This window comes from Artemia sp. Qi Xiang Cuo, chromosome 2 (assembly GCF_049724085.1).
Source record: "Artemia sp. Qi Xiang Cuo chromosome 2, ASM4972408v1, whole genome shotgun sequence".
NCBI classification, from domain to species: domain Eukaryota; kingdom Metazoa; phylum Arthropoda; class Branchiopoda; order Anostraca; family Artemiidae; genus Artemia; species Artemia sp. Qi Xiang Cuo.
The window spans coordinates 29,428,481-29,455,166 of record NC_142795.1 but is presented as its reverse complement, the minus strand read 5'-3'; the positions used below and the strand labels follow the sequence as shown (position 1 = coordinate 29,455,166).

General features: G+C 35.0%; 1 protein-coding gene across 1 annotated transcript; it reads left to right on the top strand.

Annotated features, from left to right (window-relative positions):
* The first annotated feature begins 10,081 nt into the window (after positions 1 to 10,081).
* LOC148955105 (uncharacterized) lies at positions 10,082 to 14,728 on the top strand. The gene is made up of 3 exons (XM_089108060.1): positions 10,082 to 10,119; positions 12,838 to 12,988; positions 14,450 to 14,728. The coding sequence occupies exons 1-3, from the start codon at positions 10,108 to 10,110 to the stop codon at positions 14,629 to 14,631; spliced, it is 345 nt and encodes a 114-aa protein (XP_088964186.1). The 5' UTR covers positions 10,082 to 10,107; the 3' UTR covers positions 14,632 to 14,728.
* Positions 14,729 to 26,686: the final 11,958 nt, after the last annotated feature.

Genomic DNA, 26,686 nt, shown 5'->3' with positions numbered 1-26,686 from the left:
AGTAGAAAAATGCTTCACGTATTTTTATGTGAAAAAAACTTCATCCGTGCCAAGTCCCCCTAGAACAGAAATTAAATTATAAAAAAAAGTTTATTAAAGTAAAAATAAGGAGCACCATTAAAACTTAAAAAAGGAAAGAAAATAGATTTTTAGGTGAAGACAACGTCAACAAAGACCAAATCCCCGCGAGCAGACATTAAACTATAAAAAAGTTTGTTCACCTCTTGAATACACAATACCGAAATTTCATTCAACTTTCATGTAAGAAAATTATGGAAAATACAATTCTCTAGTTCAAATGTGAAACTTAAGTCCAGTTTTGGATACTCATAATGATGAGGACTGAAGGTTCTAATTCAATATTTTTTTTTTCATAAAAACAAACTTTTTTTTTAAACTTCGAAATTATTCAACTTTATTTTTTTATATTTTTTTTTGTACGTATCTTAAAATGACAAAATATGCTTACGGTTCTAACAATTGTACTCTATGATTTCTCAGAGACACGATGCGGTTTTTCCACTGGTACTCTATGGGCGGTTATCGACACTACCTAGTTTATTGCATGCATTAAATCAGTATTTTTTACGCAGTGAAACGATAAACACATAAGTCATATCTTAAAAAAAAGTGAAGATGGAACATTTTAATAAAGTGTGTTCACATGACAATGTTATTGTAGCATTGAATGCCGACAAGGAGAAGTATTTAAACTATGAAACAATTATAAGTGGTAGCACTATTGGAAATGTATGCATGCATTGTCATGACAGTAAGGAATTAAATTTCTTTGGAATACCGAAAAGATTCCGTTGTACAAATGGTGGATATGCGAGATTAAGATCTCCGGAGATGATTGCACTCAAAGAGAATGCCAACATAAAGATAATCGTTGATGATAGAGGACAACTCCTTGCTACTGTTGCAGGTAACATATTACCAACTGATACATCCAAGCGTCATCTTTTAGGTATTAGCATTCAACGGAAGGTCAATAAAAGAAAGGCCTACTCTTCTACGAATATCGTAAACCATATCTTGGCTACGTGCCGAAACTGTTACCTGTGTAAAAATAATGTAATAATAGACAGTGAAATTGCCAGAAAAATTAAAAGAGCATTGTCAGAAAATATCACTATGGAATATCAAGATGAATCGATGAAAAACAAAGTGCCAGCAAACGTTACTAGCATTAATCAAACAGTCGATGAATCAAATAATAGCAAAGATGAAACGTATATTGAACCTGTCGGTGACAAACCAGTAAATATTGTGTATCACTCAAAATGGAATAATGAATATTCTACCGATAACGAGTTAAGAGAAGACAATAGCTACAATATCAAGAGAGAACATGGTGAACTATTTTATGGAACAGATTCAAAATGTCCAAAGTTGATCATTGATATTAATAATGTATCATAATATATTTTTGTATTAATATTCTACATGGCGTTATTTCATCAAAAGTATATTATGCATTACATTGTTACGTTTTCATTATTTTTAGAGTAAGCTAGCATATAAGCTAGTAAATGTGACTCAAAGACGTTTCGTTCTTTTCACTGGCATGAAATTGCATACAAACGAGCCAATCAGATGTTACAATCCTTTTGTTTGCTCAAAATTCAACAAAGCAAGGAGGGTTAGGCTACTTTATTTTGCATGTTATTTCTAAAGCCGATTAAGATGAAGAAATGTCTTCAACGTCAAGGCTATAAGAAAAAAAAGTTTCATTTTTTTAAGGTTCATTTAGACGAGGTTACGTGCGCGCACGTAACCGCGTCTAAATGAACCTTAAAAAATGAAATAAAGCTATGTCGACTTTGCATGTTGATTTCATGAAATTATTTTAGGTTTTTTTTTTTATTTACTGACCTTCAGTTGTTGTGATTTTAAAAGTTCCTCTTTTATTTCAATCAATCGTTTTTAACAAAAAAAAACAATGGAATTATTTAATGACCTTCAGTTGTTGTGATTTTAATAGTTCTACTTTTGTTTCAACCAATTGTGTTTAACAAAAAAAACAAAAAACAAAGGAATCATTTACCATGTTGATTTCATGACATTATTTTAGGTTTTTTTTTATTTACTGACCTTCAGTTGTTGTGATTTTAAAAGTTCCTCTTTTATTTCAATCAATCGTGTTTAACAAAAAAAAAACAATGGAATTATTTACTTACCTTCAGTTGTTGTGATTTTAAAAGTTCTACTTTTGTTTCAACCATTTGTGTTTAACAAAAAAAAAAAAAAAACAAAGGAATCATTTACTGATCTTTAGTTGTTGTGATTTTAAAAGTTCTGCTTTTATTTCAGTCAATCGTGTTTAACAAAAAAAAAACGGAATTATTTACTGATCTTCAGTTGTTGTGATTTTAGAAGTTCTGCTTTTGTTTCAGCCAATCGTGTATCTCCCCCCCCAAAAAAAATACTTTTCAGACAATCAACTTCAGACTAACCAGAATTTTTTTCTACTCTAAAAATATACACTAGTCTCTACTATAGAAAGAAAAACCAGCCTAATCTAAATTCAACGTAACAAAACATGAAGCCAAAATTAAAAGAAAAACCGGTCTAATCTGTTGTTGTGATTTTAAAAGTTCCTCTTTTATTTCAATCAATCATGTTTAACAAAAAAAACAAACAATGGAATTATTTACTGACCTTCAGTTGTTGTGATTTTAAAAGTTCTGCTTTTGTTTCAACCAATTGTGTTCAACAAAAAAAAAAGGAATCATTTACTGATCTTTAGATGTTGTTATTTTAAAAGTTCCGCTTTTATTTCAGCCAATCATGTTTAACAAAAAGAACAAAAAACAACGGAATTATCTACTGATCTTCAGTTGTTGTTATTTTAAAAGTTCTGCTTTTGTTTCAGCCAATCATGTATCTCCCCCCAAAAAAATACTTTTCAGACAATCAACTTCAGACTAACCAGAATTTTTTTTTTCTACTCTAAAAATATACGCTAGTTTTTTTTCTTGTCCCAAACTATTTTTTATCATGAACCGTTTAGAGATAAATTTGATAAACTTGGAGAAAGTTCAAATAGAATCGTTACTGATATCGATATTAGAGCATAAACTACAAACTGACAAAAATATCCAGAACTTTTTTTTTTCTTATAGCCTTGACGTTGAAGACATTTCTTCATCTTAATCGGCTTTAGAAATAACATGCAAAATAAAGTAGCCTAACCCTCGTTGCTTTGTTTAATTTTGAGCAAACAAAAGGATTGTAACATCTGATTGGCTCGTTTGTATGCAATTTCAAGCCAGTGAAAAGAACGAAACGTCTTTGATTCACATTAAAAAAAAAAAGTAAATTCGTTGTTTCTATATGATTCAATCCCAACACCCCCCGGCTCTGAGTGTTGAAAATGATTTCACGACATTATTTTAGGTTTTTTTTTGTTTTTTTTTCTTGTCCCAAACTATTTTTTTTTATTATGAACCGTTTATAGAACAATGTTATCCCATGTGTCTGACAATAGATGTATGCAAATTACTTTTCATACATCTCCAATGTTTTAATAGACATTCTAAACGTTTTATGTGCTAGCTGACTCTAAAAATATTGAAAACATAAAAATGTATTGCATAACACACTTTTAATGAAATAACGCTAGGTTGAATATTAATACAAAAATATGTTAAGATACATTATTAATATCAATGATCTACTTTGGTCATTTTGAATCTGTTCCATAAAATAGTTCACCATGTTCTCTCTTGATATTGTAGCTATTGTCTTCTCTTAACTCGTAATCGGTAGAATAATCATTATTCCATCTTGAGTCATAAACAATATTTACGGGTGTGTCACTGACAGGTTCAATATACGTTTCATCTTTGCTATTATTTGATTCATAGACTGTTTGATTAATGGTAGTAACGTTTGCTGGCACTTTGTTTTTCATCAATTCATCTTGATATTCCATAGTGACATTTTCTGAGAATGCTCATTTTGTTTTTCTGGGAATTTCACCGTCTTTTACTACATCATTTTTACACATGTAACAGTTTCGGGACTTAGCCAAGATATGGTTTAATATATTCGTAGAAGAGTAGACCTTTCCTTTGTTAACCCTCCGTTGAAAGCTAATACCTAAAAGATGACGATTGGATGTATCAGTTGGTAATGTGTTACCTTCAACAATAGCAAGGAGTTGTCCTCTATCATCAACGATTATCTTTATGTTGGCATTCCCTTTGAGTGCAATCATCTCCGGAGATCTCGATCTCGTATATCCACCATTTGTACAATGGAATTTTTTTGGTATTCCAAAGAAATTTAATTCCTTACTGTCATGACAATGCATGCATACATTTCCGATAGTGCTACCACTTGTACTTGTTTCATAGTTTAAATACTTCTCCTTGTTGGCATCCAATGCTACAATAACATTGTCATGTGAACACACTTTATTAAAATGTTCCATCTTCACTTTTTTTTCTTAAGATATGACTTATGTGTTTATCGTTCCACTGCGTAAAAAATACTGATTTAATGCATGCAATAAACTAGGTAGTGTCGATAACCGCCCATAGAGTACCAGTGGAAAAACCGCATCGTATCTCTGAGAAATCATAGAGTACAATTGTTAGAACCGTAATCATATTTTGTCATTTTAAGATACGTACAAAAAAAAATAATAAAATAAAAAAATAAAGTTGAATGATTTCAAAGTTTTAAAAAAAAGTATGTTTTTATGAAAAAAGAAAATATTGAATTAGAATCATCAGTCCTCATCATTATGAGTATCCAAAACTGGACTTAAGTTTCACATTTGAACTAGAGAATTGTATTTTCCATAATTTTCTTACATGAAAGTTGAATGAAATTTCGGTATTGTGTATTCAAGAGGTGAAGAAACTTTTTTATAATTTAATTTCTGATCACGGGGGGTTGGGCTCGGTTGAAGTTGTTTTCATACAAAAATCAATTTTCTTTCCGTTTTTAAGTTTTAATGGTGCTACTTAATTTAACTTGAATAAACTTTTTTTATAATTTATTTACTGTTCGCGGTGAGATGGGCACGGTTGAAGTTGTTTTCACGCAAAAAAACGTGAATCATTTTTCTACTCGTAAACCAATTTCTTAAACTAAATAGTTATCCCGTCCTCCTCTCTCAGAAAGTTCAGAAAAAAAACAAAATAACCTTATCTGTAGTGAAGCATTTTTCTACTCGTAAACTAATTTCTTAAACTAAATAGTTACCCTCTCCTCCCTCAGAAAGTTCAGAAAAAAAACACACAGCCTCTACTCTCTGTCCGTTATTAATTTTTGATGTTGCTCCTTACTTTCAGTTGAAGAAACTTTTTTTTATAATTTAATTTCTGATCGCGGGGGGGGTTGGGCACTTTTGAAGTTGTTTTCACGTAAAAATCTATTTTCTGTCCGTTTTTAAGTTTTGATGTTGCTCCTTACTTTCAGTTGAAGAAACTTTTTTATAATTTAATTTCTGATTGCGGGGGGCTGGGCACTGTTGAAGTTGTTTTCACGTAAAAATCTATTTTCTGTCCGTTTTTAAGTTTTGATGTTGCTCCTTACTTTCAGTTGATTTGGGAGCTTGGAGGACCTTTGAGGACCGGTGGCTTCCTTCGGGGTTGGGGTGGGGGGTGGGGTCGGAGCCCTTTGGGGTTGTGGTAGGGGACCTCACAACACTGTTCAAATGGAACTTGTGTATTATAACGACCACCGAGTTTCACCCTCAAATCCTCTTCTAAAATCATCTATTAAATCATCTTTTAAATTGTCTCTAAGTGTTTCACCGAAATAATTCCCTAAAATAATAATTTGTTATGAAAAGCTATAATAAAGCCTTAAAAGGTATTATAACGGGGGCTCAGGAGCCATTGGGGCGCTGGGGGGCCCTTTGGGAGCCCGGAGAACCTTTGAGGACCGGGGGGTTTCCTTCGGGGTTGGGGTGGGGGGATCGGAGCCCTTTGGGGTTGTGCTAGGGGACCTCACAACACTGTTCAAATGGAACTTGTGTATTATAGCGACCACCAAGTTTCATCCTCAAATCCTCTTCTAAAATCAACTATTAAATCATCTTTTAAAATGTCTCTAACTGTTTCACCGAAATAATTCCCTAAAATAATAATTTGTTCTGAAAAGATATAATAAAGCCTTAAAAAGTATTATAATGGGGGACTCAGGAGCCATTGGGGCACCGGGGGTCCTTTGGGAGCCCAGAGAACCTTTGAGGACCGGGGGTGTCCTTGGGGGTGGGGGTGGGGGGATCGGAGCCCTTTAGGGTTGTGCTAGGGGACCTAAAAACACTGTTCAAATGGAACTTGTGCATTATAGTGACCACCGAGTTTCACCCTCAAATCCTCTTCTAGAATCATCTTTTAAATCATCTTTTAAAATGTCTCTAACTGTTTCACCGAAATAATTCCCTAAAATATTAGTTTGTTCTGAAAAGATATAATAAAGCCTTAAAAAGTATTATAATGGGGGCTCAGGAGCCATTGGGGGGGGCGGGGGCCCTTTGGGCGCTCAGAGAACCTTTGCGGACCGGGGGGCTTCCTGCAGGGTTGGGGGGGGGTATCGGAGCCCTTTGGGGTTGTGGTAGGGGACCTCACAACACTGTTCAAATGGAACTTGTGTATTATAACGATCACCGAGTTTCACCCTCAAATCCTCTTGTAAAATCATCTATTAAATCATCTTTCAAAATGTCTCTAACTGTTTCACCGAAATAATTCCCTAAAATAATAATTTGTTCTGAAAAGATATAATAAAGCCTTAAAAGCTATTATAATGGGGGACTCAGGAGCCATTGGGGCACCGGGGGCCCTTTGGGAGCCCAGAGAACCTTTGTGGACCAGGGGTTTCCTTTGGGGCTGGGGTGGGGGGATCGGAGCCCTTTGGGGTTGTGGTAAGGGACCTCACAACACTGTTCAAATGGAACTTGTGTATTATAACGACCACAGAGTTTCACCCTCAAATCCTCTTCTAAAATCATCTTTTAAATCATCTTTTAAAATGTCTCTAACTGTTTCACCGAAATAATTCCCTAAAATAATAATTTGTTCTGAAAAGATATAATAAAGCCTTAAAAAGTATTATAATGGGGGACTCAGGAGCCATTGGGGCGCCGGGGGGCCCTTTGGGAGCCCCAGAGAAACTTTGAGGACCGGGGGCTTCCTTTGGGGTTGGGGGGGGGGGATCGGAACCCTTTGGGGTTGTGGTAAGGGACCTCACAACACTGTTCAAATGGAACTTGTGTATTATAACGACCACAGAGTTTCACCCTCAAGTCCGCTTCTAAAATCATATTTTAAAATGTCTCTAACTGTTTCACCGAAATAATTCCCTAAAATAATAATTTGTTCTGAAAAGATATAATAAAGCCTTAAAATGTATTATAATGGGGGGCTCAGGAGCCATTGGGGCGCCGGGGGCCCTTTGGGAGCCCAGAGACTCTTTGAGGACGTGGGGTTACCTTGGGGGTTGGGGTGGGGGGATCGGAGCCCTTTGGAGTTGTGGTAAGGGACCTCACAACACTGTTCAAATGGAACTTGTGTATTATAACAACCACAGAGTTTCACCCTCAAGTCCTCTTCTAAAATCATCTTTTAAATCATCTTTTAAAATGTCTCTAACTGTTTCATCAAAATAATTCCCTAAAATAATAATTTGTTCTGAAAAGATATAATAAAGCCTTAAAAAGTATTATAATGGAGGCTCAGGAGTCTTTGGGGCGCCGGGTGGTCACACAAAATCAGAAAAAATGTTCAATGTTCCTTTAGTACCTACGCAATTAGATTAAAAATGAAGATATTTATGCAGAGTTTCAACTAGCTATGGCTAAGTTTGCTAAAGACCAGCTATTTTCTTGCGAAAACACAAAATCTTAAAAAATATTCAATGTTCCTTTAGTACCTACGCAATTAGACTAAGTCATCGCCCAGTTAACACTAAGATGTAAATTGAGTAACCCTTCTCGCAATAATGAACCAAACCAGATTATACCCACCTAACCAGATCAAAAAATGGCAGTCACACTAACTTGATTAGTAATTGGATTCAGATATACTACGAACGGACTTTCAGTCCTACATTCACAGGTTTCTGCAAAGTGTTATGGGCTTCATTGAAAAAATACCAGTTTAAAAAAAAATAAAAAATAAACTTGTATCCATGATTTTAACCTCCAAAAAATGAGTGTCATATTAGAAAACCTGTCTGCCAACCCATGTAGGGTTCATAGTAATAGGTCACTGGCCCGTGGTAAGGCATATTACGCAATCACTGGTGAAACCTTTATATGACTTACTACTAGGGTCACCGGTGTGTGCACACATTTCGTGAGTTACAAACCTTCTCCCAGTATTGGGCTACATTCCATACTCACCCAGAACACCACCGTTGGAGGATCCTCTATAGGAAGACAACTGAGGCGGGACGTAAGATCCAAAACTATAGAAAACGGCCTCTGCAAAGGGCTACCTAGACCCTGTCGGTGTACCTGCAAGACTGGGGACCTTGCGGCCAACTCTATTCCCACTTGAGGAGTGGCACCCCTTGAGGAAATTATAGCCTAGTAAATGACACAGCATTCGCACGGGATTCTGATTAATGGATAATTCTTCTGGGCTTGGTCTGTAACAACTGGTTAGGGCTAAATGGAAAGTAGGTCGTCCGTGTTTAAGGTGGGAGTATGTCGTAAAGAAAGATTTAATGGAAATGGGAACTTCCTGAGAGGATATAAAGAGGGAGGCTTTGGCCTCAGGCGGCTTGGTTCTTTGGTGAGTTGTTAATAGTAGCGTCCACTTACAATAAAAATGCAAAAAAGCGGAGTACCAAATGAAAAACAAAAAAAGAAAAACTTATCCAACACTAAAACTTAATCACAAAGTGTGAAATCACACAAACAGTTGAGTCAACTGTTTGTGTAATGTTTGTTTCCTGAAAAACGGCCAAGAAAAGAAAAAAGTAAAATGCACAAAGATTTTTGTTTATTTTGGGTTTTCCACAGAAAGGAGATCCAGCTATTTGGTGTAACTCCTTCCCTACAACGCCTTTGCCGAAAATTAATTCGATTAATGTACACTTTGTAGTCACAAAAATGCCTGTAATTCAAAACATTGACTGATAAGAGAAAATTTTTAAAGCGGGTCCAAGGCAGATATGGCAAAAATTTGGCGTGATGGACAATTGCAGCAAACTTAAGTGGCTGTGCTCCGCAAAAAAATCTTTTTCCGAATAGGTCAAGTTCGGATTTAATTTAGACTAGTTTGCACTAGTTTAAACGAGGTCTGGACTACGATAGTAGGACAATCAAAATCAAATATACTATATTCAATTAATTATCAGTTGTCTACTGATAATGGTCAAGCAATTGTAATAAATATTATTTGATTGTAACTATGTATTTAGAATCTTTTAAATACATATGTGGACAAAAAGGAAGGGGGTTGAGCCAGGCTTACTACCCTCCCTGAAAGACCTGAAATGTACAAAAGTGCAGAATTTGGTTAAATTTAGATAACGTACAATGCTTTACTGCCAAAATGTTTAAAACTTTACCTTCCTCCTGTCCAACGTTTTTGCAGGCTTCCCTCCCCCCCCCCAAATGGACAGGTTCTTATGCAATTCCACGTATTTTCACCATCAGCGAACTTACTTTATACAGTCAAAAATACGACCACCATAAACTGTATAACCTGCTACGAATTCAGACCAAAATAATTTTAAAATCTGTTCTGAATATTTAGACGTAAGTGGTATGTCATATTTTATTCTTTACATGCTACAGCCATTACTTGTAAAAAGTGCACACTAAAAATAGAAACTAAATTAAGTGTCTAATTAGTTTCTTTAATCCAGAATTTGTGAAATTACCATTTTGAGTAATTAACTCTGATCAAACCAGTAGCTCGACCTAGATAGGAAATAACAATTGATTAATAGTAAATAAAGACAGCATGACTGACTGAAGATCAAAGTCAATTAGCTTTAAATTTTCTCGAAAACTTTCGTGCCTGAAAGCTGTATAGTTTAAAAGCCGTAGGGCATAACTACTTTTAAATATATAAACTTTCATCTGTCATGTTCAGTAATAGTTTTAAGTTTTGTCTTGATAGTGAAACAATGGCTTACTTGGTTAGTCTAAACAATTCAATTTTTAACTTTCTTTCTTGTAAAAAACGCCAGCAAAGAATTTGCTTTCACTCCCCTTCAAAAAAAAAATATACGTGCAAATAAATACTCTTACAGAAAAAGATGATAGTTTTTTTCAAAAACCTGCTTTGCCTTGAATTTTTTTTGTTCTTTGCACGCAGATCTAGTAGAAAGAAAAGTTTTTACAATCTTTTATAGCAGTATTTTGACACCCCTGCACGGTGCAGGCTGCACAAGAATCCAAAGATTTTGTAGCACAAAAACACTTTTCTAATATATCAATTCCACCTGAAGAGACACTATCCTGCACCTTCTCCTAAATAACACACCTGAAATTAGAATTAACTGCCCCAGCAGTGTTTTTCTTTGTGATATTTTGCTTTTCTTTATAAAATTTTTGGAAAAGAAAAGCTGACCTTTCTTTTGTTATAGGTTATTCCATAAATAGCTGTAGACACCTTACAATAGCAAAATTTTCTCCTTTTCAGGATACCATTATTCCTATTTTTGGCCGTACCACAAAATATGCACATATTTTTTTTTAATATTGAATTTTAATTTTAGTACCTGTCTTGGTATCGTGTTCTATGTTTTATCAAAGATATTATCAACCAATATTTTTGAGGGTTACTAAATAATTGACTTTAAAAATTGGTTAATTTCTCTTTCAAATCTTCATTTAACTCGAGCAACAAAAATATAAAGATTTAGGTTTAAATATACTGCATTCGATTATACAATGACCATACAAAGATTTCCTTAGTGGCATGTACCCTCGTAAATGGTTTGAATCCCTCTGAAATGAAAATTGGGATTCTGCTTCTCTACACTTACCACTGTAAATGGGTTCCAAAGAATGTGTCAGTTTTGTTTTTGTTTATATTCGGAAGACTTCAGTGCATGTCTGCATAAAAGAACACATGCTTGTGAAGGGGCCTATGGACTTCCCTTAGCAATCTCGAAGTTTTGATGAGCCATAGCCTAATTTTTTGCAATTTTCATAGTGTTTATCATTCATTTCAAGACCAGCCCTTTCTCATTTTAAGACATTTATATAAAGAAAAAAAAGTTAATTACTTAATAAGAGAAGAGGAAACATAAGTAAATGCGTTGGAGTTAAAGAGTATTTTTTATATTCTTATTTTTCTTATTCAATACGATATCTAACTTCGGTACTTGTATGATAAATGCCCTACCGCTCAAGTTGTTCATACATTGACGCATTATAGAACCGCTTTTTTTTTGTCGTTAGTTTCTTTCAGCCTAGCGTGAGATAAGACAAAGAGAAGTGACAGAATAGATGGAAAATATATAATTTAGGCTATATATTTGCACATTAGGGGGGGGGGAGTTGGTACAGAATTTGGACAGTGTTAGTTAGAAAATAATTCTTACTACATAATATGCAGAATAATTGTACCTACCACATTAAGTACCTACCGCTAGAAACCTCATTCAGGAGACTAATAGTTCCTTAGTTATACCATTACTTGATCTTGAGTCACTATACATTCTTTCATGTGCATGTTTTACTTTTGCTCAGCTTCATGGTGATTTCCCCCGGCCCCTAAGTGTTCCACTATCTTTTACTTCGGATCAAAATAATTGTAGTCTTCGCAATATGACAAATCATTTTCAAGTTCCATTTACTCCTTGCATAAGGTCAGATTTTAATCCTCTAATGGCGTGTCATATTGTATGGAATAAGTTGCCTCAATCAGCTCGAGGGTGCCGCTCATTCGGTTTGTTTAAAAAAATTGTTGAAAATTCTTTGGCTTCGTAGAATTTTTTTTGAGTCTTTTTAATCTTATTAATTAATTTAGTTTATTTATTCTATTTTTTTTATAGTTTTCATTTTATCTATATTTTCTTTTCTTCTCCTTCATATGTGAGTAAGTGATCATTTTAAATTTTCTTTTGTTTTTAATCTCTGAGTAAGCAATTCATATGTCTTCCCCCTTTGTACAGGCCAATGAGCCTTTGTGGGAGTAATAACATGTAATATTGTATGTGTACTAATGAAGAATAAAACTTATCTTATCTTAGACCGTTATACTTTACTCCCACCCCAAACCCCTAATGTGCAAATATAGGCTATAGCCCAAATTTGCTTTTAAAGTATCATGTTTTTATCTTACTTTGGTATATTTCCTTAGATTGAGCTTCAGAGAAACATATTAGAAGAACATTAGGCAGGGCGTTTATCACACAAGTACCCTAATTTCTATCATTAATTTATATTTTTGACCGTACCACAAAAGATGCACATACATTTTTTAATATTGAAGGCTGTGAAAATAAACGGCAGACTTTGGTTTGGAAATGCTATCTAACGAAGTAATGAGAAAAAGAAGTATTTCTAATGAGCTTTCTGAAACATTTATAGCAGAAGTTCACTAACATCTTTTCTTGTTGATAAATTTTACTCTTACTAATCTTCAAATTTTCGATAGACACAGGTAGGCATATACAATGGGAGAAGGGGAAATTTCGTGTGGAAGTTGTGTGGTTTGGTGGCACAATTCCTGGTATTTTCCTATGGTGTGTCCCATTATGTACTATTTGTAACATTGTGCAAAAAACTAAGACGGTTAACATTTATCAAAAGTTAGTCAAATATTCTCCTTCGTGTTTCTTGCATCAATAGAATTAGGATTAATCAAATTTTAGCCAAATACTAATTGTTTACTTCTCTTTTAGAAGCTTGTTGCCCTTTGTCTTTTGGGTGCTGTTGCCCTCTCCTCTGCCCGCCCTAGATTTGTTGCTATTCCAATTGAAGATCTTCAATATCTTAGTTTCAATGGTGTGCCGCTTCAGCCATATCCCCAGCTCAATCACCGTGTGAGAAGGGGTAAGTAGTCTTTTATTGTTTCCAAACTGTCCATCATAGGTCATACTGTTAGGGTTCAATAATAATGCGAACTACGGAAATTTACCAAAATATGAGCTTTTAACGCTAAATAGCTATGGTATACTCTATATCACTTAAAAATTTTCTGGCAACACAATACAGTTTCGTATACACTCGTATACAATTATTTACCAAGCTATAAATTGTAATGTTTTGTTTAAGTCACAAAAATAGATTTGTGTCATAGTAAGTCCTACATTTGTGAATACGAACATTGAAATAGTTAAAAAAAAAAAACTAAAAAAAAAAACTATGGGTTAACAGGAACAGGCACTTGCGCAGAGGTGGGGTGAACTGGGTCTTTTTTTCACCCCAAAATATCAAGATTTGTAAAATTTACCTCAAATTTTTTCTAGATTATCTATGTTGGCCAGTTTTTTCCTTTTTTGAATTTTTACTTTCCCCGGAACGTTACCATCTCCCAAAATAAATTCTTTTCTCAGACCAGGAAAGCTTTTAATGAGTAATGGACACTTGAATTAGAGTAACAAAGCTTCTATCGATTATGTTTCTTCTTGGTAATGATGTTAATTTTATTTATCCATTAGCCGCTTTTAGAGTGGTATATAAGCGTAAGCGTAGATAATGGAGGAGGGGGAGGTGAGGCTGGGTAGTTAATCCCTAGAAAACCTTGACCTCTTATAAAAAAATCAAGCGAGCAGAAAGTTCTGATAGAAAATGCCAAACTGTTTCTTATCCTTCCTTAGATGACCATTTGCCCCCTCCTTCCAAAACAATTACCAGATACACTCATTTTTGTTATAGTCGGGTTTAATTTTAATAGGCACAGTATATTTACAGAGTAAATATAAAAGTAAAGATCAAATAAAGTGGATATTATTTACTATTATAAGTTGGAATTATTTACTAATGTAATTTCATTTCCTGGTCAAGAATGACTTAGAACTGCATTAGAAAGGCCTTAGTAATTCTTTCAATTAAATAAAATACAAACTTCAAATACAAATAGTAGCAGAACAATACGGATAGAATCTTATTAAATTCATTGTTAAAAGTGGCTCAAGTACAGTGGCGTGGATAAAGGAGGGGCAAGAGGGCATGTACCTCCTAGATTTTTTTTTGAAAATTTAGAGAAAAAAAAACTTTTTTGGGGTACATGTCGATTAAAAAATGTCTTTTTGTATGTTTATTGAATGATTGGAAACAAATTCCCCCCACCCCTAGATTTTCAAAAACAGACTACCCCCCAAAATCATTTTTTAAAATTGGAGCTGTTGCTCAAGTATCCGGTTTCCTAATTTCACAGATCACGATTAACTCTACCCTTACCACATTTTCTTCTTTTCTGCTTATTCTTTGAAAATCATAAGGCTTTCTTCATCAATTTTAACCTAGATAAATGTCAATTTAACAAAATTGTACAAAATATTTCTTTTCTAGCTGCCTTCCCAGACGATGCTGATGTTCCTATTCGTCCCCGTTCCGCTGGAGACTCTTCTTATGCAGCAAGTGGCTATGGCGGGAACGATTATGTAGACTATGGTGCCTACACTGGTGGCTATGGAGCTTTTGGATGGTATTCAGACCACCCTGTTGGAGGCGGATATGGCGGTTATCATTAAATTCTAGTCGAGCCACATTAATTTATATATTTGCGTGCAACTGAAAAAAATTTCTACATAGCTATTTTTTCAATAAACAAAAGTAAAATCAAGACAAGTATTATTGCTCCTTGATAAAATTAGGAAACATGGGCGATTTGTATTAGCCCGTTAGGGAGTAGAGCAGCATTAACTCACTCAACTACTTAAAGTTAGTAATAGCTTGTGCTTCAAGTAGATACCTAAGAAGTATAGTCAAAACCAAATCGAATTTATACGGTTGGATGCCGAATCAAATTTGGAATACACTAGGAAATAAAAGCTGAAATCTCAGAACTTGTTCAAGGGAATGAGATAATTATATTCTTAATTCTGAAAGTGCAGTGGCGGACCCGGGGGAGGCGAGGGGCGCCCGCCTAACATAGTCTAAATTAGTGTAATTTATTTAATTAACGCAATTTTGCGTTAATTAAACTTTCTCCTAACGCAAGTTTATCGGATCAACCTATTTTGCCCCCCCCCCCCCCCCAAAAAAAATCCTGGATCCGCCCTTGTGCAAGTGTGACTTCAGCTAAACACTTGAAGACTAACAAAATTCAGATGCTGTGGCATCTTTTGGCTCATTTTCCTGCTTGTCAAATAAATTCCAAAGAGAAGAGATACCTATTAGTTTTTTGTATGCATCAGCATAGTTTATTGAGATAAGCCTTGGATAAAATATCGACCGTCTTGGATTTGAGCTTTTAAGCAATAGCGGTTTGTGGGCTGTTTCCAATTCTTTACAATATGTATCAAAACTATCCGTTCATCAAGGGCATCACAAGCAAAAGTATCGGAGGGGGGAGGGGGTCCTGGAATTTTACCAACTCCTTGGTCATTTTTACTGACGGATATTATTCCAAATATAATTAATGTGGTGCCTGTTTTTTTTTCATACCCTATACCTCGGAGGAGGATTGCTTCTTGTGTTGTTTTACCGCAAGAAGCGTTTACACAACTAAATTGTCACTTAAAAGTGTGGATAGTTTTGAGTAGAGTAGAATGAGTAGAATATTTTTATTTATAACACGTACATAAATAAATGTCACAAAACAGCGCACATGCCTGGTGGCATACTTTAGCGCTGAAAATATTGCCAACAAAAATACACAGCCATTTTCTAACTAAATTTTACAACAACGAAAAAGAAAACCCTAATGAACAAAATGCTTAGCATGTCATAAGATATTTCTTCACCAGTCTTAGAAAATGTCGCTTGTTGCTGCATTCTCGAACTGATGCAGGAATTGAGTTCCTGATTTTTGGGCCAATGTGACGGATGCTGAATCCCGCTCTCGATGTCAGGCGAATTTCGCACGAAAAGTCTGAACGATACGTAGTAGGATAATTATGAAATTGAGAATTAGTTGAAAAAATGCCGGAGAAATTTACAGGTAAATTACTATATTAATAATCATGACAAATACTAGAGATAGAAATTAAATGAAGTTGGTCCAAAGAGAAAATTCCTGAAGTCCCATATAGGTGTCTAACTGAAGTTCTGCAATCAACATTAAAAAGAATCCTCATTGCTTTATTCTGAAGTATTTGGAGAGGTTTGAAAACAGACGGAAAGGTAGATGCCCAAACCGAAATGCAATAGAGAAAATATGGGTGGACGAAAGAATAATAAATAGATTTTAGAATAGCTTTAGGAAAAAAGTGACAAAGATGAGTTAGCATGCCAATATTTCGGGAAATTTTTAACGACAGTGTTTTTACATATTTATGAAACGACGAATTTTCATCTAAAATAATCCCAAGATATTTAAACTGATCTACCCGTTGTAATTCACGACCATTCAAAAAAAGAGAGAAGGTATCTGACACTACTGATCCAGTTCGCGAAAATAACATATACTGGCATTTTTTTTCATTAAGAGCTAGTAAATTCCTTGAATACCAATCAGATACAGTTAGTAACGTACTTCCGAGGTTCTGGAAAAGAACTGATAGGTCCCGGCGAGAAGCAAAAATTACTACATCATCAGCAAACATTATAATTTTACAAAGAGGCAAAACTTCTGGCAAATCATTTATAAAAAGAATAAATAGAATAGGCTTCAACGGTACTGGATAATAAACTCTTGGATTGGCTGAGAAAAAATGAGAGAGTTTAACTAGTTGTACCGTTCGTTATCCGAAGATTTTCCTTATTTAACTGAACCAAATCCACTTAAAGAGACCCATATTTTATACCTTATATTAGTCTTTGGTGAGAAAACGGTCTTTGGTGAGCACTCTCGCCCTACGGAATGTATTAATAGATTAAAAGCGTAACAGTGTGTTATATATGCTATGTATATTTATATTATAAAGTTATATATATATATATATATATATATATATATATATATATATATATATATATATATATATATATATATATATACCCCAACCCCATGATTGATACAATGAAAACCCAAAAAGTATTTTTTTGTGATTTTCTTGGTTGCTAGTTTTAGGAGCTGAATCAGTCTTCTCTATGAATTGCCCAATCAAAGGTTTCCTTTAAGGAAATACTAGTTCACAATGGAAAAAACTGTGACCAATTACAACTAATTTCCACACGAAATTAGTATTTATAAACCTTGTGATAACACAGTTTTTAACGCTAGTCAAGGGTCAATTTGAATCTTTCATGTCTTTTGGAGTAAAAAAACAACTCTAAAACTTCTTCGCATGTTGACAATGGTCTGCGCAGCGCAGGTACCGATCTCTTGATTTTCTGTCTTTGGCCGAGAGTGTGATGCGTGGTTAGGGACAAATCATCAAACACTTCCTGTGTTTTCCCCCCAGATGTCTCCAGGTACCCGTTTAGAGCTGGGTCGACTCTGGCTGAGCTTACAGCCACACCCTTGACCCCCGTTCCATCCCTACAATTTAGATCTGGTGTATTTGCCAATTCTTTTTTCACGTTGTCTCATTTTCATAACGAACTACATGCATAAAACTGAATTTTCAATTCGCTACTCTTAGTTTGGACGTAGCATATAACGGAGACAAGTTCTGAAAATAGTAACCACAAGGTAAGGCGTGGCGCAACAGTTATTATAAATAAGGAGTTGCAGTAGAGGCCAAGGCCGTACCAAGGATTTTTTTCGGGGGGGGGGGGGTACAGAGGAAACCTCAAAAAACGTATACAAAATTTGTCTATATCGATTTTTGTTACGTTTTTACGAGTCAGACAAATATTTTGAGGGAGGGGGGGTCCTGGGTACGGCTTTGGTAGAAGCTAGTATTCTAGGGCTAACATGTTCTGAAATTTGCATGTTGTGGCCATCTGTGAGTAAGAAAAAAAGGTTATGAACGCATTTGAGATATCAGAATAAAAAAAAGTCACCAAGATTGTAGGGCAGCTTAGCATAACAATTGTGCACTTGGTGAAGAAAGCATGAAAAGCGCTACTTTGCGCGGTAAAAACACGTTTTTAGAGCGCGTTTCTTCAGTTTGGCGGTAAGTGGGTGAAAGAGGGGTATACTAGATGCGCAAATCTCTGCTGATTCTGAATATCATACTTGTTTTTGTGTAGGTGCAATAATGGGCATGGACTGTCCAAAATGCTTACATAAGTGCTAATGTCGGCAACAATACGTCTGTCCGACAGAGAATTTTTTGCTTGATTTGAAAATGTCATCACGTTTTCTCTAGGTTGAAAAATGGGAGCGCTAGGATGCTAAAAAGTAATCAGAAAGCCCTGAAAATGTTTTTTTTTCATTAATTTTTTTTTTAACTTCTTATTGTTTGTCCAAAATGTCTATACGATAGAATTTTTTTTTGTTGAATCCAAATCCGTCATTGTTTTTTACTAGGTCCAAAAAGGGGCGCCAGGGTGCAAAACAAAATCGTCGAGCGCCGATTTTTTTTTATTCGCCAAGTATGTAGGATGCATTGAACGCGTAAATAATCTGTTTGGGACTTCCTTCTCTAGAGGAGACGACCATTGTTTCAGGTAAAAAAAATAAAGGCAAGACCCTTTGCAATTACACAACTTCAAACATTATAGTTGGTTTGAGCGGCAGGTACACCTCATTTTGCTTATACTTTTGACAACCGCAGCGCAGGAGTTCCCGACAATCAACAGCAGCTTCTGGCAGTGGGGTCCAATAAGGTATCCACCCATTGTTGGACTTCCTCCACTCATAATCAGCCGGGTTACTTTTAGGCAACAGGGTCTGGCTGCTGTTAGCACAAATCTGGCTTTGCAAGAATACCCGTTTGGTATGCTCAACAAGCGATCCACGGGACGGAGGAAGTCTGTCCATGGTTGTTGACCTCTTGGTAAACAGGTGCCTCCGAAGCTGATCGACAGAATCTTTATCACTGGTTTTGTCGTACATTCGGACAACGAACTTGTCGATGATCGATAAATGGTTATCTGTCAACTCAGCATCAGGTATCGAGAGCTTGTTGAATGTCGCTGTTATTGTTGGATAGTCTTTCCATGTCTTCCAGGCGTTCACCTTACCGTGCCATGCGAAAGCTGATGTTGTGTCGCAGTCAGTAAATAAATGCATGACGAGAAGAGCTTTTGATCAATCACAGCCGAGCGCTTGAGCAACTTCATGGACTGGGATGTATCTAAAGCTCTTCCCAGAGCCGAAGGCTACAACCAGCTCATCAACGTCAAGAGCAAAGAAAAATGCTGTGAACAGATTTGGATTCAGCAAAATATTTATATCGCAAAGGCGTATTGGTACCAACAATACGAACTAAAAAAAACATTTTAAATGAAAAAAAAAATTTTCAGGGCTTTCTGATAACTTTTTTGGCATCCTAGTGCCCCCATTTTTCAACCTAGAGGTTGAAAAATTCAATATGATGACATATTCGGATGGAGCAGAAAATTCTCTATCGGACAGATGCATTCTTGCTGACATTGGCAGCATTTTAGATATTTCATGCCCTTATTCTCTGCGCCCCCAGGGGTGCATCAGAGAAGAAAAATGGTTATGCTGCACAGAAATGGGATATCCAAACTGACTGGTTCTATTTGTACCATCTTCTGCAATGCACCCTAAATGCTAGACGAGTCAAAATCCACTTTCAGCTCTCTCTGCTTTCAGTTTTGGCACCCTAGCGCCCACATTATTGCACCTACACAAAAACAAATATGATATTCAGAATCAGCAGAGATTTGCACATCTAGTAGACCCCTCTTTGACCCACTTACCGCCAAACTGTAGAAACGTGCTCTAAAAGCGTGCTTTTAGCGCCTAAAGCGCGCAAAGTAGCACTTTGTTAGAGTGGCACTGGTTCCCATTTGGTTCCCCATAGTTAAAAGCCTATTCCTGGGAATTTTCATGCTTTCTTCACCAAGTGCACAATTATTATGATATTTGTCACTAAGCTGCCCTACTAAGAAAGCATTCAAAAGTTTAAATATGTGAAAATATAGTAAAAAAAAAAAATATTGCTCCTAAAAAAATTCTGATCAGCTATTTGATATCGGTGTTAAAAGTTACTTTAGAAACACAGCAAAATATACAACGATAAGAGCCATTTTAATTCTAAAAAGAATATAACTGCAAGTAAAATACAACAAAATCAATTTAAGCAGTATTTTTGCGAACTGTGGATGCAACGAAGAAAAATACAATTGTATTCCTAAAATAGGCAAAAAAAGTTTAATCCAAGTTAAATGCTGTTTACTCCAACCGCATAAAACTCCAATTTCGCTGCTTAGTGTAATAAAAAGTTACAGATAATTGGAAAATAATTTCATATTCAACCTCGTTAAAATAAATTGAAAGGGATTGTTTTAGCAATATCAGATGTTGATTAACTAACAAAAGCAGGGAAGGGGGCGAGACCAGGGGCAGAACCTGAATTTACAATCCTAAAAAGACCAAAAACATACGAATATTTTTTAAGGGTTTGGATCCAATCATATTTATGTAGAACCTTTTCTATGAATCATTGCCTTTTTTGGAGAGTATTTGCAGATTTTTAGGAAACTGTCACGTGAGTATTTAAGTATTTTTATGCATGGATTCATTGAACCAGATTCAATGATTAAACTAGCAGATTCCACTACCAAAATTCAATAAAGTTAAAACCATTATTCTGAACGACAATTCAATTGAAATTAAAAAATTTTGGTTTTTGGAAGAAATGCGTAATTACACTTAAAAAAAAAAAAAAAAAAAAAAAAAAAAAAAAAAAAAAAAAATTCGCACTTGCATAAGAAATTATAGCCTAAAATCTAGCAAAAGAAAACATTCGTCTTCAGATAGCACACATTTGAAAGCAGCACGAACTGAAATATATATAAAAATATATAGAGAAGTTTTTAATTGAAGTACATCTGAACTTCAAATCGGTGCTTCTATATCCCCAATAGGGTTTCTCCGATTCTCCAAAAAAAAAATGGCTTTTCTAAAAGATCCACGAAAATTAACGTTCGTAAATGTATAACAGTTAACGTAAAAATACAAAAAGTTAATTTCTGTTAACGCTAATTTTCGAGGAACCCAATTTTCTTTCGAGAAAATTTGGGTATAGCGGAAGCACTGCTTCGAAATGCGACACTTAACAAGCCCCATATTCTCAATTCTTTGAACCGTCCATTTAATGTTGCTAATTTTGTCCTTAAGAAATTCCTTTTTCAAAAAAATCCGAAATTCTTCTAAGCAAGTCGTAATTAAGCCAGCGTTCTCGAGAAGAAGACAAAAACGACGAAAACAAATATTCCAGTGAAAATGAGTGGATTATTCCTTGATTGCAAGATTACCCTTTTGTAGTTCTTTTTAAACCATAAGCAACATCCTCTCTGATACAATCTTTTGTGCTTTTTACATAAAGTTAAAAATTAATTCTTTTTTGGCTTATTCTCGACAGTCAAGTTTCTCTACTTCAGAGAAGCTTATTTCTACGTTTTCAAGACTGTGCTAAATAACAAATCCAACCAAAAACATCTTATTTGATATCAATTAGTCCGTTCAAGGTCAAATTGATTATTTTTTCAATCTTAGTGTCAAAGCACTCGATTTTACTTATTCTCTAAAAATTAGACTTAAAATCAAAATAAATTTGACAGTTATTTTATGGTGAAATAAATTTTTCAGAATCCAATTTCACCAAATCTATACTAAATTGTATTGAAGCCCATTCTCTATTCTCAAATACAAACGCTAAATATTTTTGTTTCTACCAAACGACGGGTATTTAAATATTAAAACCTGCGAAATACCCCTTTCACTAATTTTCTCGGAAGCTTCACGAGCTCTTATAGTTTGGGATATGAACAGGTTAATCTATCAAAAAAAAAAAAAAAAAAAAAAAAAAAAAAAAAAAAAAAAAGAGGACCGTTAGTACGTTTTCGACTATAGTCGAATAACTTCTATCGAAAAACGACTATTCGTACGTCCGACATAAGGACGTTGCCACAGCGTCATTAATTCCAAACGGTATCATTCATACTACAAGGCCCAAACAGAAGAAGTTTTCCTCGCACGTTATTTTTGCGCAATCAAGTTTTTGAAAATTTATTCTGTCTAAAAAGAATAGGGTGTCCCCCCCTAAGGCTAAATAATTCAATCATATTTTTGTAATGCAAATTCTAATACTTTGTCCAAAAGCGTAATAAGGTTGCTGCTAGCTCGCAGTTTTTATTTTACCTGAAACACTAGTAATCCCACAATAACCATTTTTGTCAAATCTACAGGTGATAGAAATAATCCAGTCAAAAAGCGGAACTTAAGATACAATTTTTAGATTTAGCGTACAAACATTTATTCAGCAAAAATTCTGGACGAGTTCGGTATAAACATTTTTACTCATTAAAGTTGTTCTTATTATTTCCAGAGCCGAGGGTTTTTATTGTTTGACCGGGTAGATTAGAACGGTTGATGGTTACAGTGCCCTGACAGTCATGCAGTGATCTAAGAGGGCGTCCCCATCAAATAAAGGCATAAAGGCATTAGCCTAGGTTATAGCACAGGAAAATTGACATTACAGTGGATATGTGAACATTATCAACAAAGAGATTCGACACCTTAAAATCATGATTTAAAATCAAAGTCGGCTGACCGTCTCGAAGACAAAGGGCTCATTAACAAATTTTTGCCAGCACCACAGGGAACTCCCAAAGCAATTTTATATTAAAAATTCTATTATAATCACTCTAAGGCCTAAAAAAAGTCAACTTAGTTTCTCTGCATAATTAAGCATGCTAACAGGTCTAGAAGCTCTAGAAGAAAGGACTAGCTAAATCACAAAAAGTTTAAAACGGTTCAGATCTTATAGTACACAAATACTAGCAGAAGAGACAAAGGATCCAAAAACGTAACTCAAAAACACTTTGAAATAATTGCACAAATAGTATCAATATAAACAGGAATTGTATCGAGAAAGACAATTGGTTTGTAAAACCAATGTAAAAAGCTTTACATCTGATATTTGCGACTAACAGAGAGCTACCAAACAAAGATTTACTAGACTTGGAAAACAAATCCATTGCGCTAGTGGAAGGTGTTTCTGGTTAATGATTTTAGCGGCAAATTCAAATTATTTCACTCATGGCTTTAAAGCAATCTACAAATTTCAGTGTTGTTTTTTTTTTATTTTGTACACAATATAATTTTTGAAAACCCTACAGAATCAGCAGAAACCCTATACTAATGCCAGTTTTTTTCAGATAAGTTGATGAGGGCAATGGAAGCGTGGTTAGTTTTCAAATTACTTTTATTAGTCGATTGTCGTGATAATCCCCACTAGTCAGTTTTATAAATTCAGCTTTGCTTTCCATTGAATATTAACGAATGCCAGTTTTTGACGTTAAGACACGGCTTTTCGTGAACAACCCTCTATAATTTCACAAGTCGAAGTTGGAGGGAGGGGGAGGTGCGTAAATGAAGATAAGGAGTAAAGACGGGTAAGGTACATTTTCAAAATCAACTTGTATTGGTGAAATACTTCAATGGAAAGCAAATTTATCATCCCGTAGATAATGAACGTTTTTTGTTTACTCTAAAATAGAACGAACATACAAAATCTGTAACAACACGCGAAACAGCGACTTAAATAAGATAACAAAGCTTGAACGTTTAAGTTTCGCATCTGCAAACCCTTATCGGAAGAAAAAAACAAGAATAAACAACTGAAGCATACAAGAAAACGACATAAAGACGAAAAAAACAAAACAACTAAAGTAAACATTAAAACGTTTACAAATTTTTGCCACAGGCGCTGAACGCTCCTTTAACGACTCGACATAGTATGCCAACACAGCTAAAGATGAATCAAGAGAAAAAAAAACAATCGCAGCGAAAGAATTGAAACAGCTAAAATACATAGCTCCAAAACAAATGTGTTTTTTCCCAATAGGAAATTCTAAGCCCTCCTTGCCTTTCCCACACCTATGCGTCTTTATTGATTCAGCTTGAGTTAGCTTTTTCTAGAATAAAAATATAAATCTCTAACAGCGGGCGAAACATTTAATTAAGGCAGTGAACTAAATAAAATAACAAAGCCTGACTATTTTCGTTTCACATCTGGCTACCTTTGTAAAAGAAAAACAGTAGAACAAACAACTGACACATACAAGAAACAAAAACACAAGAACGAAAAACTATAAAGAAACAATCAAAAAAACATTTCGCCAGAAGTGCTGAACACTCCTTTAGCGACATAGTACGCCAACTCAGCTATACATGAATCAACTGAAAAAGGCTCTCTGTGAAAAAACTAGAACACAGGTCCTACACAAGGAAAATTTTTCCCCCCATACAAAATGATATTCCCAAGTTACCTCTCTCCCACATAGGCATCTTTCTTTATTCAGTCTGACTTACGTAGCATTTTCACATTTTCAGCTGCAGTAGTTTACATCATTGTATCATTAATAGGAGTATTCAGGAATTCTTGTAAACAACCAAAGGCGGATCTAGAGCAAAGTCTTGGGGGGCGGAGAGGGGGGATAACGTGACAAGGACAACAATAATTGACAAGTTTATTTAAAAAAGAGTAAACAACGAAAATAATGGAATGGAGGTCCCAGAGAAATCTTGGGGGGGGGGGGAGCCCTGCCACGGGTCCTTATCGATCCGCTCCTGTAAACAACTATAAAAATTTTCAGATGGGAGTTCTTTGGATCTTTTTTTTATAGTTTTACTGTTTCCTTTGGCTTTTGGCTTTGGCAATATTTTGGCTTTTTGTTGCTATTTCTTTTGGTTGATCAAGGTCTCCAGATGTGAAACACAACTGTCAGATTTTCTTATTCTATTTTGAACTATCTTGATAACATGTTTCTCCTGTTATTACATATTTCTATATTTTCATTTTTTTTATTAATGGAAAGGCAGTGTGAGCCAAGAAATTATTTAATCTTTCTCTGAGTTAAAAAAAAATGACAGACATGGATATGATCCACACAACAGAATTTATACGGACTGCTATACAACGGTGGCGTAATTACGTCAAAATCCCGGGGGGGGGGGCGAGTTGGAGCCAATTTTCCCAAATCAAGTGAAAATTATAGTAAAACTAAAAAATTGGCCATTTGGTACTGTATAGGTACTATTTAGTACTATAAAGGTAAATATGTACTAAAAAATACTGATCTGTTTCTGTTGATGCTTGAATTATGCAGGTTTATCTTAATTTTGACAAGATTTTGGAAAAAAACTAAATTTCAGCTCGGGAGGAGGGGCAGTTGCCCCTCTCCTGTCCCATAGCAAATTACACCCCTGTACAAATGGACATCTACCCATTTCATCAATTCCCATCTATAATTCATATTTACAAGTGGTCCACATGCTTTATAAATAACATCTTTCATATATTTTTTTTTAATTTTTTTTTTTTTTTTATATTTCTGGCATAATTCTAGGGGCTTAATTTGCTCTAGGGCAGGGGGGGGCAACTGACCCTTTTAGACCTCGCCCCCCAGATTCCAGTTTGACCCCCAGCTGAAATTTAGTTTATTTCAAAATCTTGTCAAAACTAAGACAAACCCGCATAATTCAAGCATTAACAGAAACAGATCAGTACTATAGTATTATAAGTTATCTTTATTTAGTACCATAAAGTACATTTATAGTTCTGTTAAAGTACTAAATAGTACTTTTATGGTACCAAACGCTCATGTTTTTTTTAGTTTTTAATGTCATCTTAACTGGATTTGGGAAAATCGGCTCCAACTTTGCCCCCCCCCAGGATTTTGAGGAAATTACGCCCCAGCACAATTTCAAGAATAATTTCTGAAACACAAATGCATATTTGCTAGTTAAAAACACTTCAAGTTAATGATAAAAGCTCAAATGACAAAAAAAAAAACACACAAAAATATCAGTTTTGAATAAGTAAAACATGCATAAGAAAGACGTGTCCCAAAGGCAGGAAAACAAATATTTCAAGCTGTTTAGGGACCCCCCCCCATCAAATCTTTATTCAATGCAATTGCCGGAAATTAATTTTAGAGTTAACCAAAGAGTACGAGAGACCTATAAAAGGATAACTGAAGTTCGTCGCCTAGAAAGGCATATTTTTTGGGGAAGGGACAAAATAGATACATTTGCGTGCGTTCTGCGGACTGACCCAGAATGTGAGCTAGCCAAACTGAAATTTGTATTAGCCTATATTCTGCAGACTAGCCCGGCTCCAACCATTTTATATTCCACATGGAATTTGCAATGATAGAATTTGCCAACCTTCAGCTAGGATCCAATGTAAATTCAACCATTAAATGAATATATAGATATTTAGCAACTTTAGATTAAACTCAATCCTATAAGCTTATTTTGATATTTGTCTCTGGTTTTCAATTAAAAATTCTATATTAAAATTTATTATTTATAAAAAATTTTGGAACGATGTTGGAATGAGTCACCCTACTATCTGTCTTAATTGGTTTCCTTCGATACATTTCCGCGAATTTCGGTGCATGAGTGACAAATGCTTCATCTATTTTACTTTTTTTCTTATTGATCGCGGTCTCTTGGTCCGCAAGGACTTCTTGGTCCTTGCGGAGCTCTGCGGACCAATTTTGTTTCGCGTGATTTTTAAGTCAGTCTATTATTTGCTGTGGCTTGTGAAT

What these genes read in the sequence shown, in the direction of transcription:
- LOC148955105 (XM_089108060.1), top strand. An exon ending in CAATCACCGTGTGAGAAGGG is followed by an intron (nt 12,989 to 14,449) that starts GTAAGTAGTCTT and finishes TTTCTTTTCTAG; the next exon opens with CTGCCTTCCCAGACGATGCT.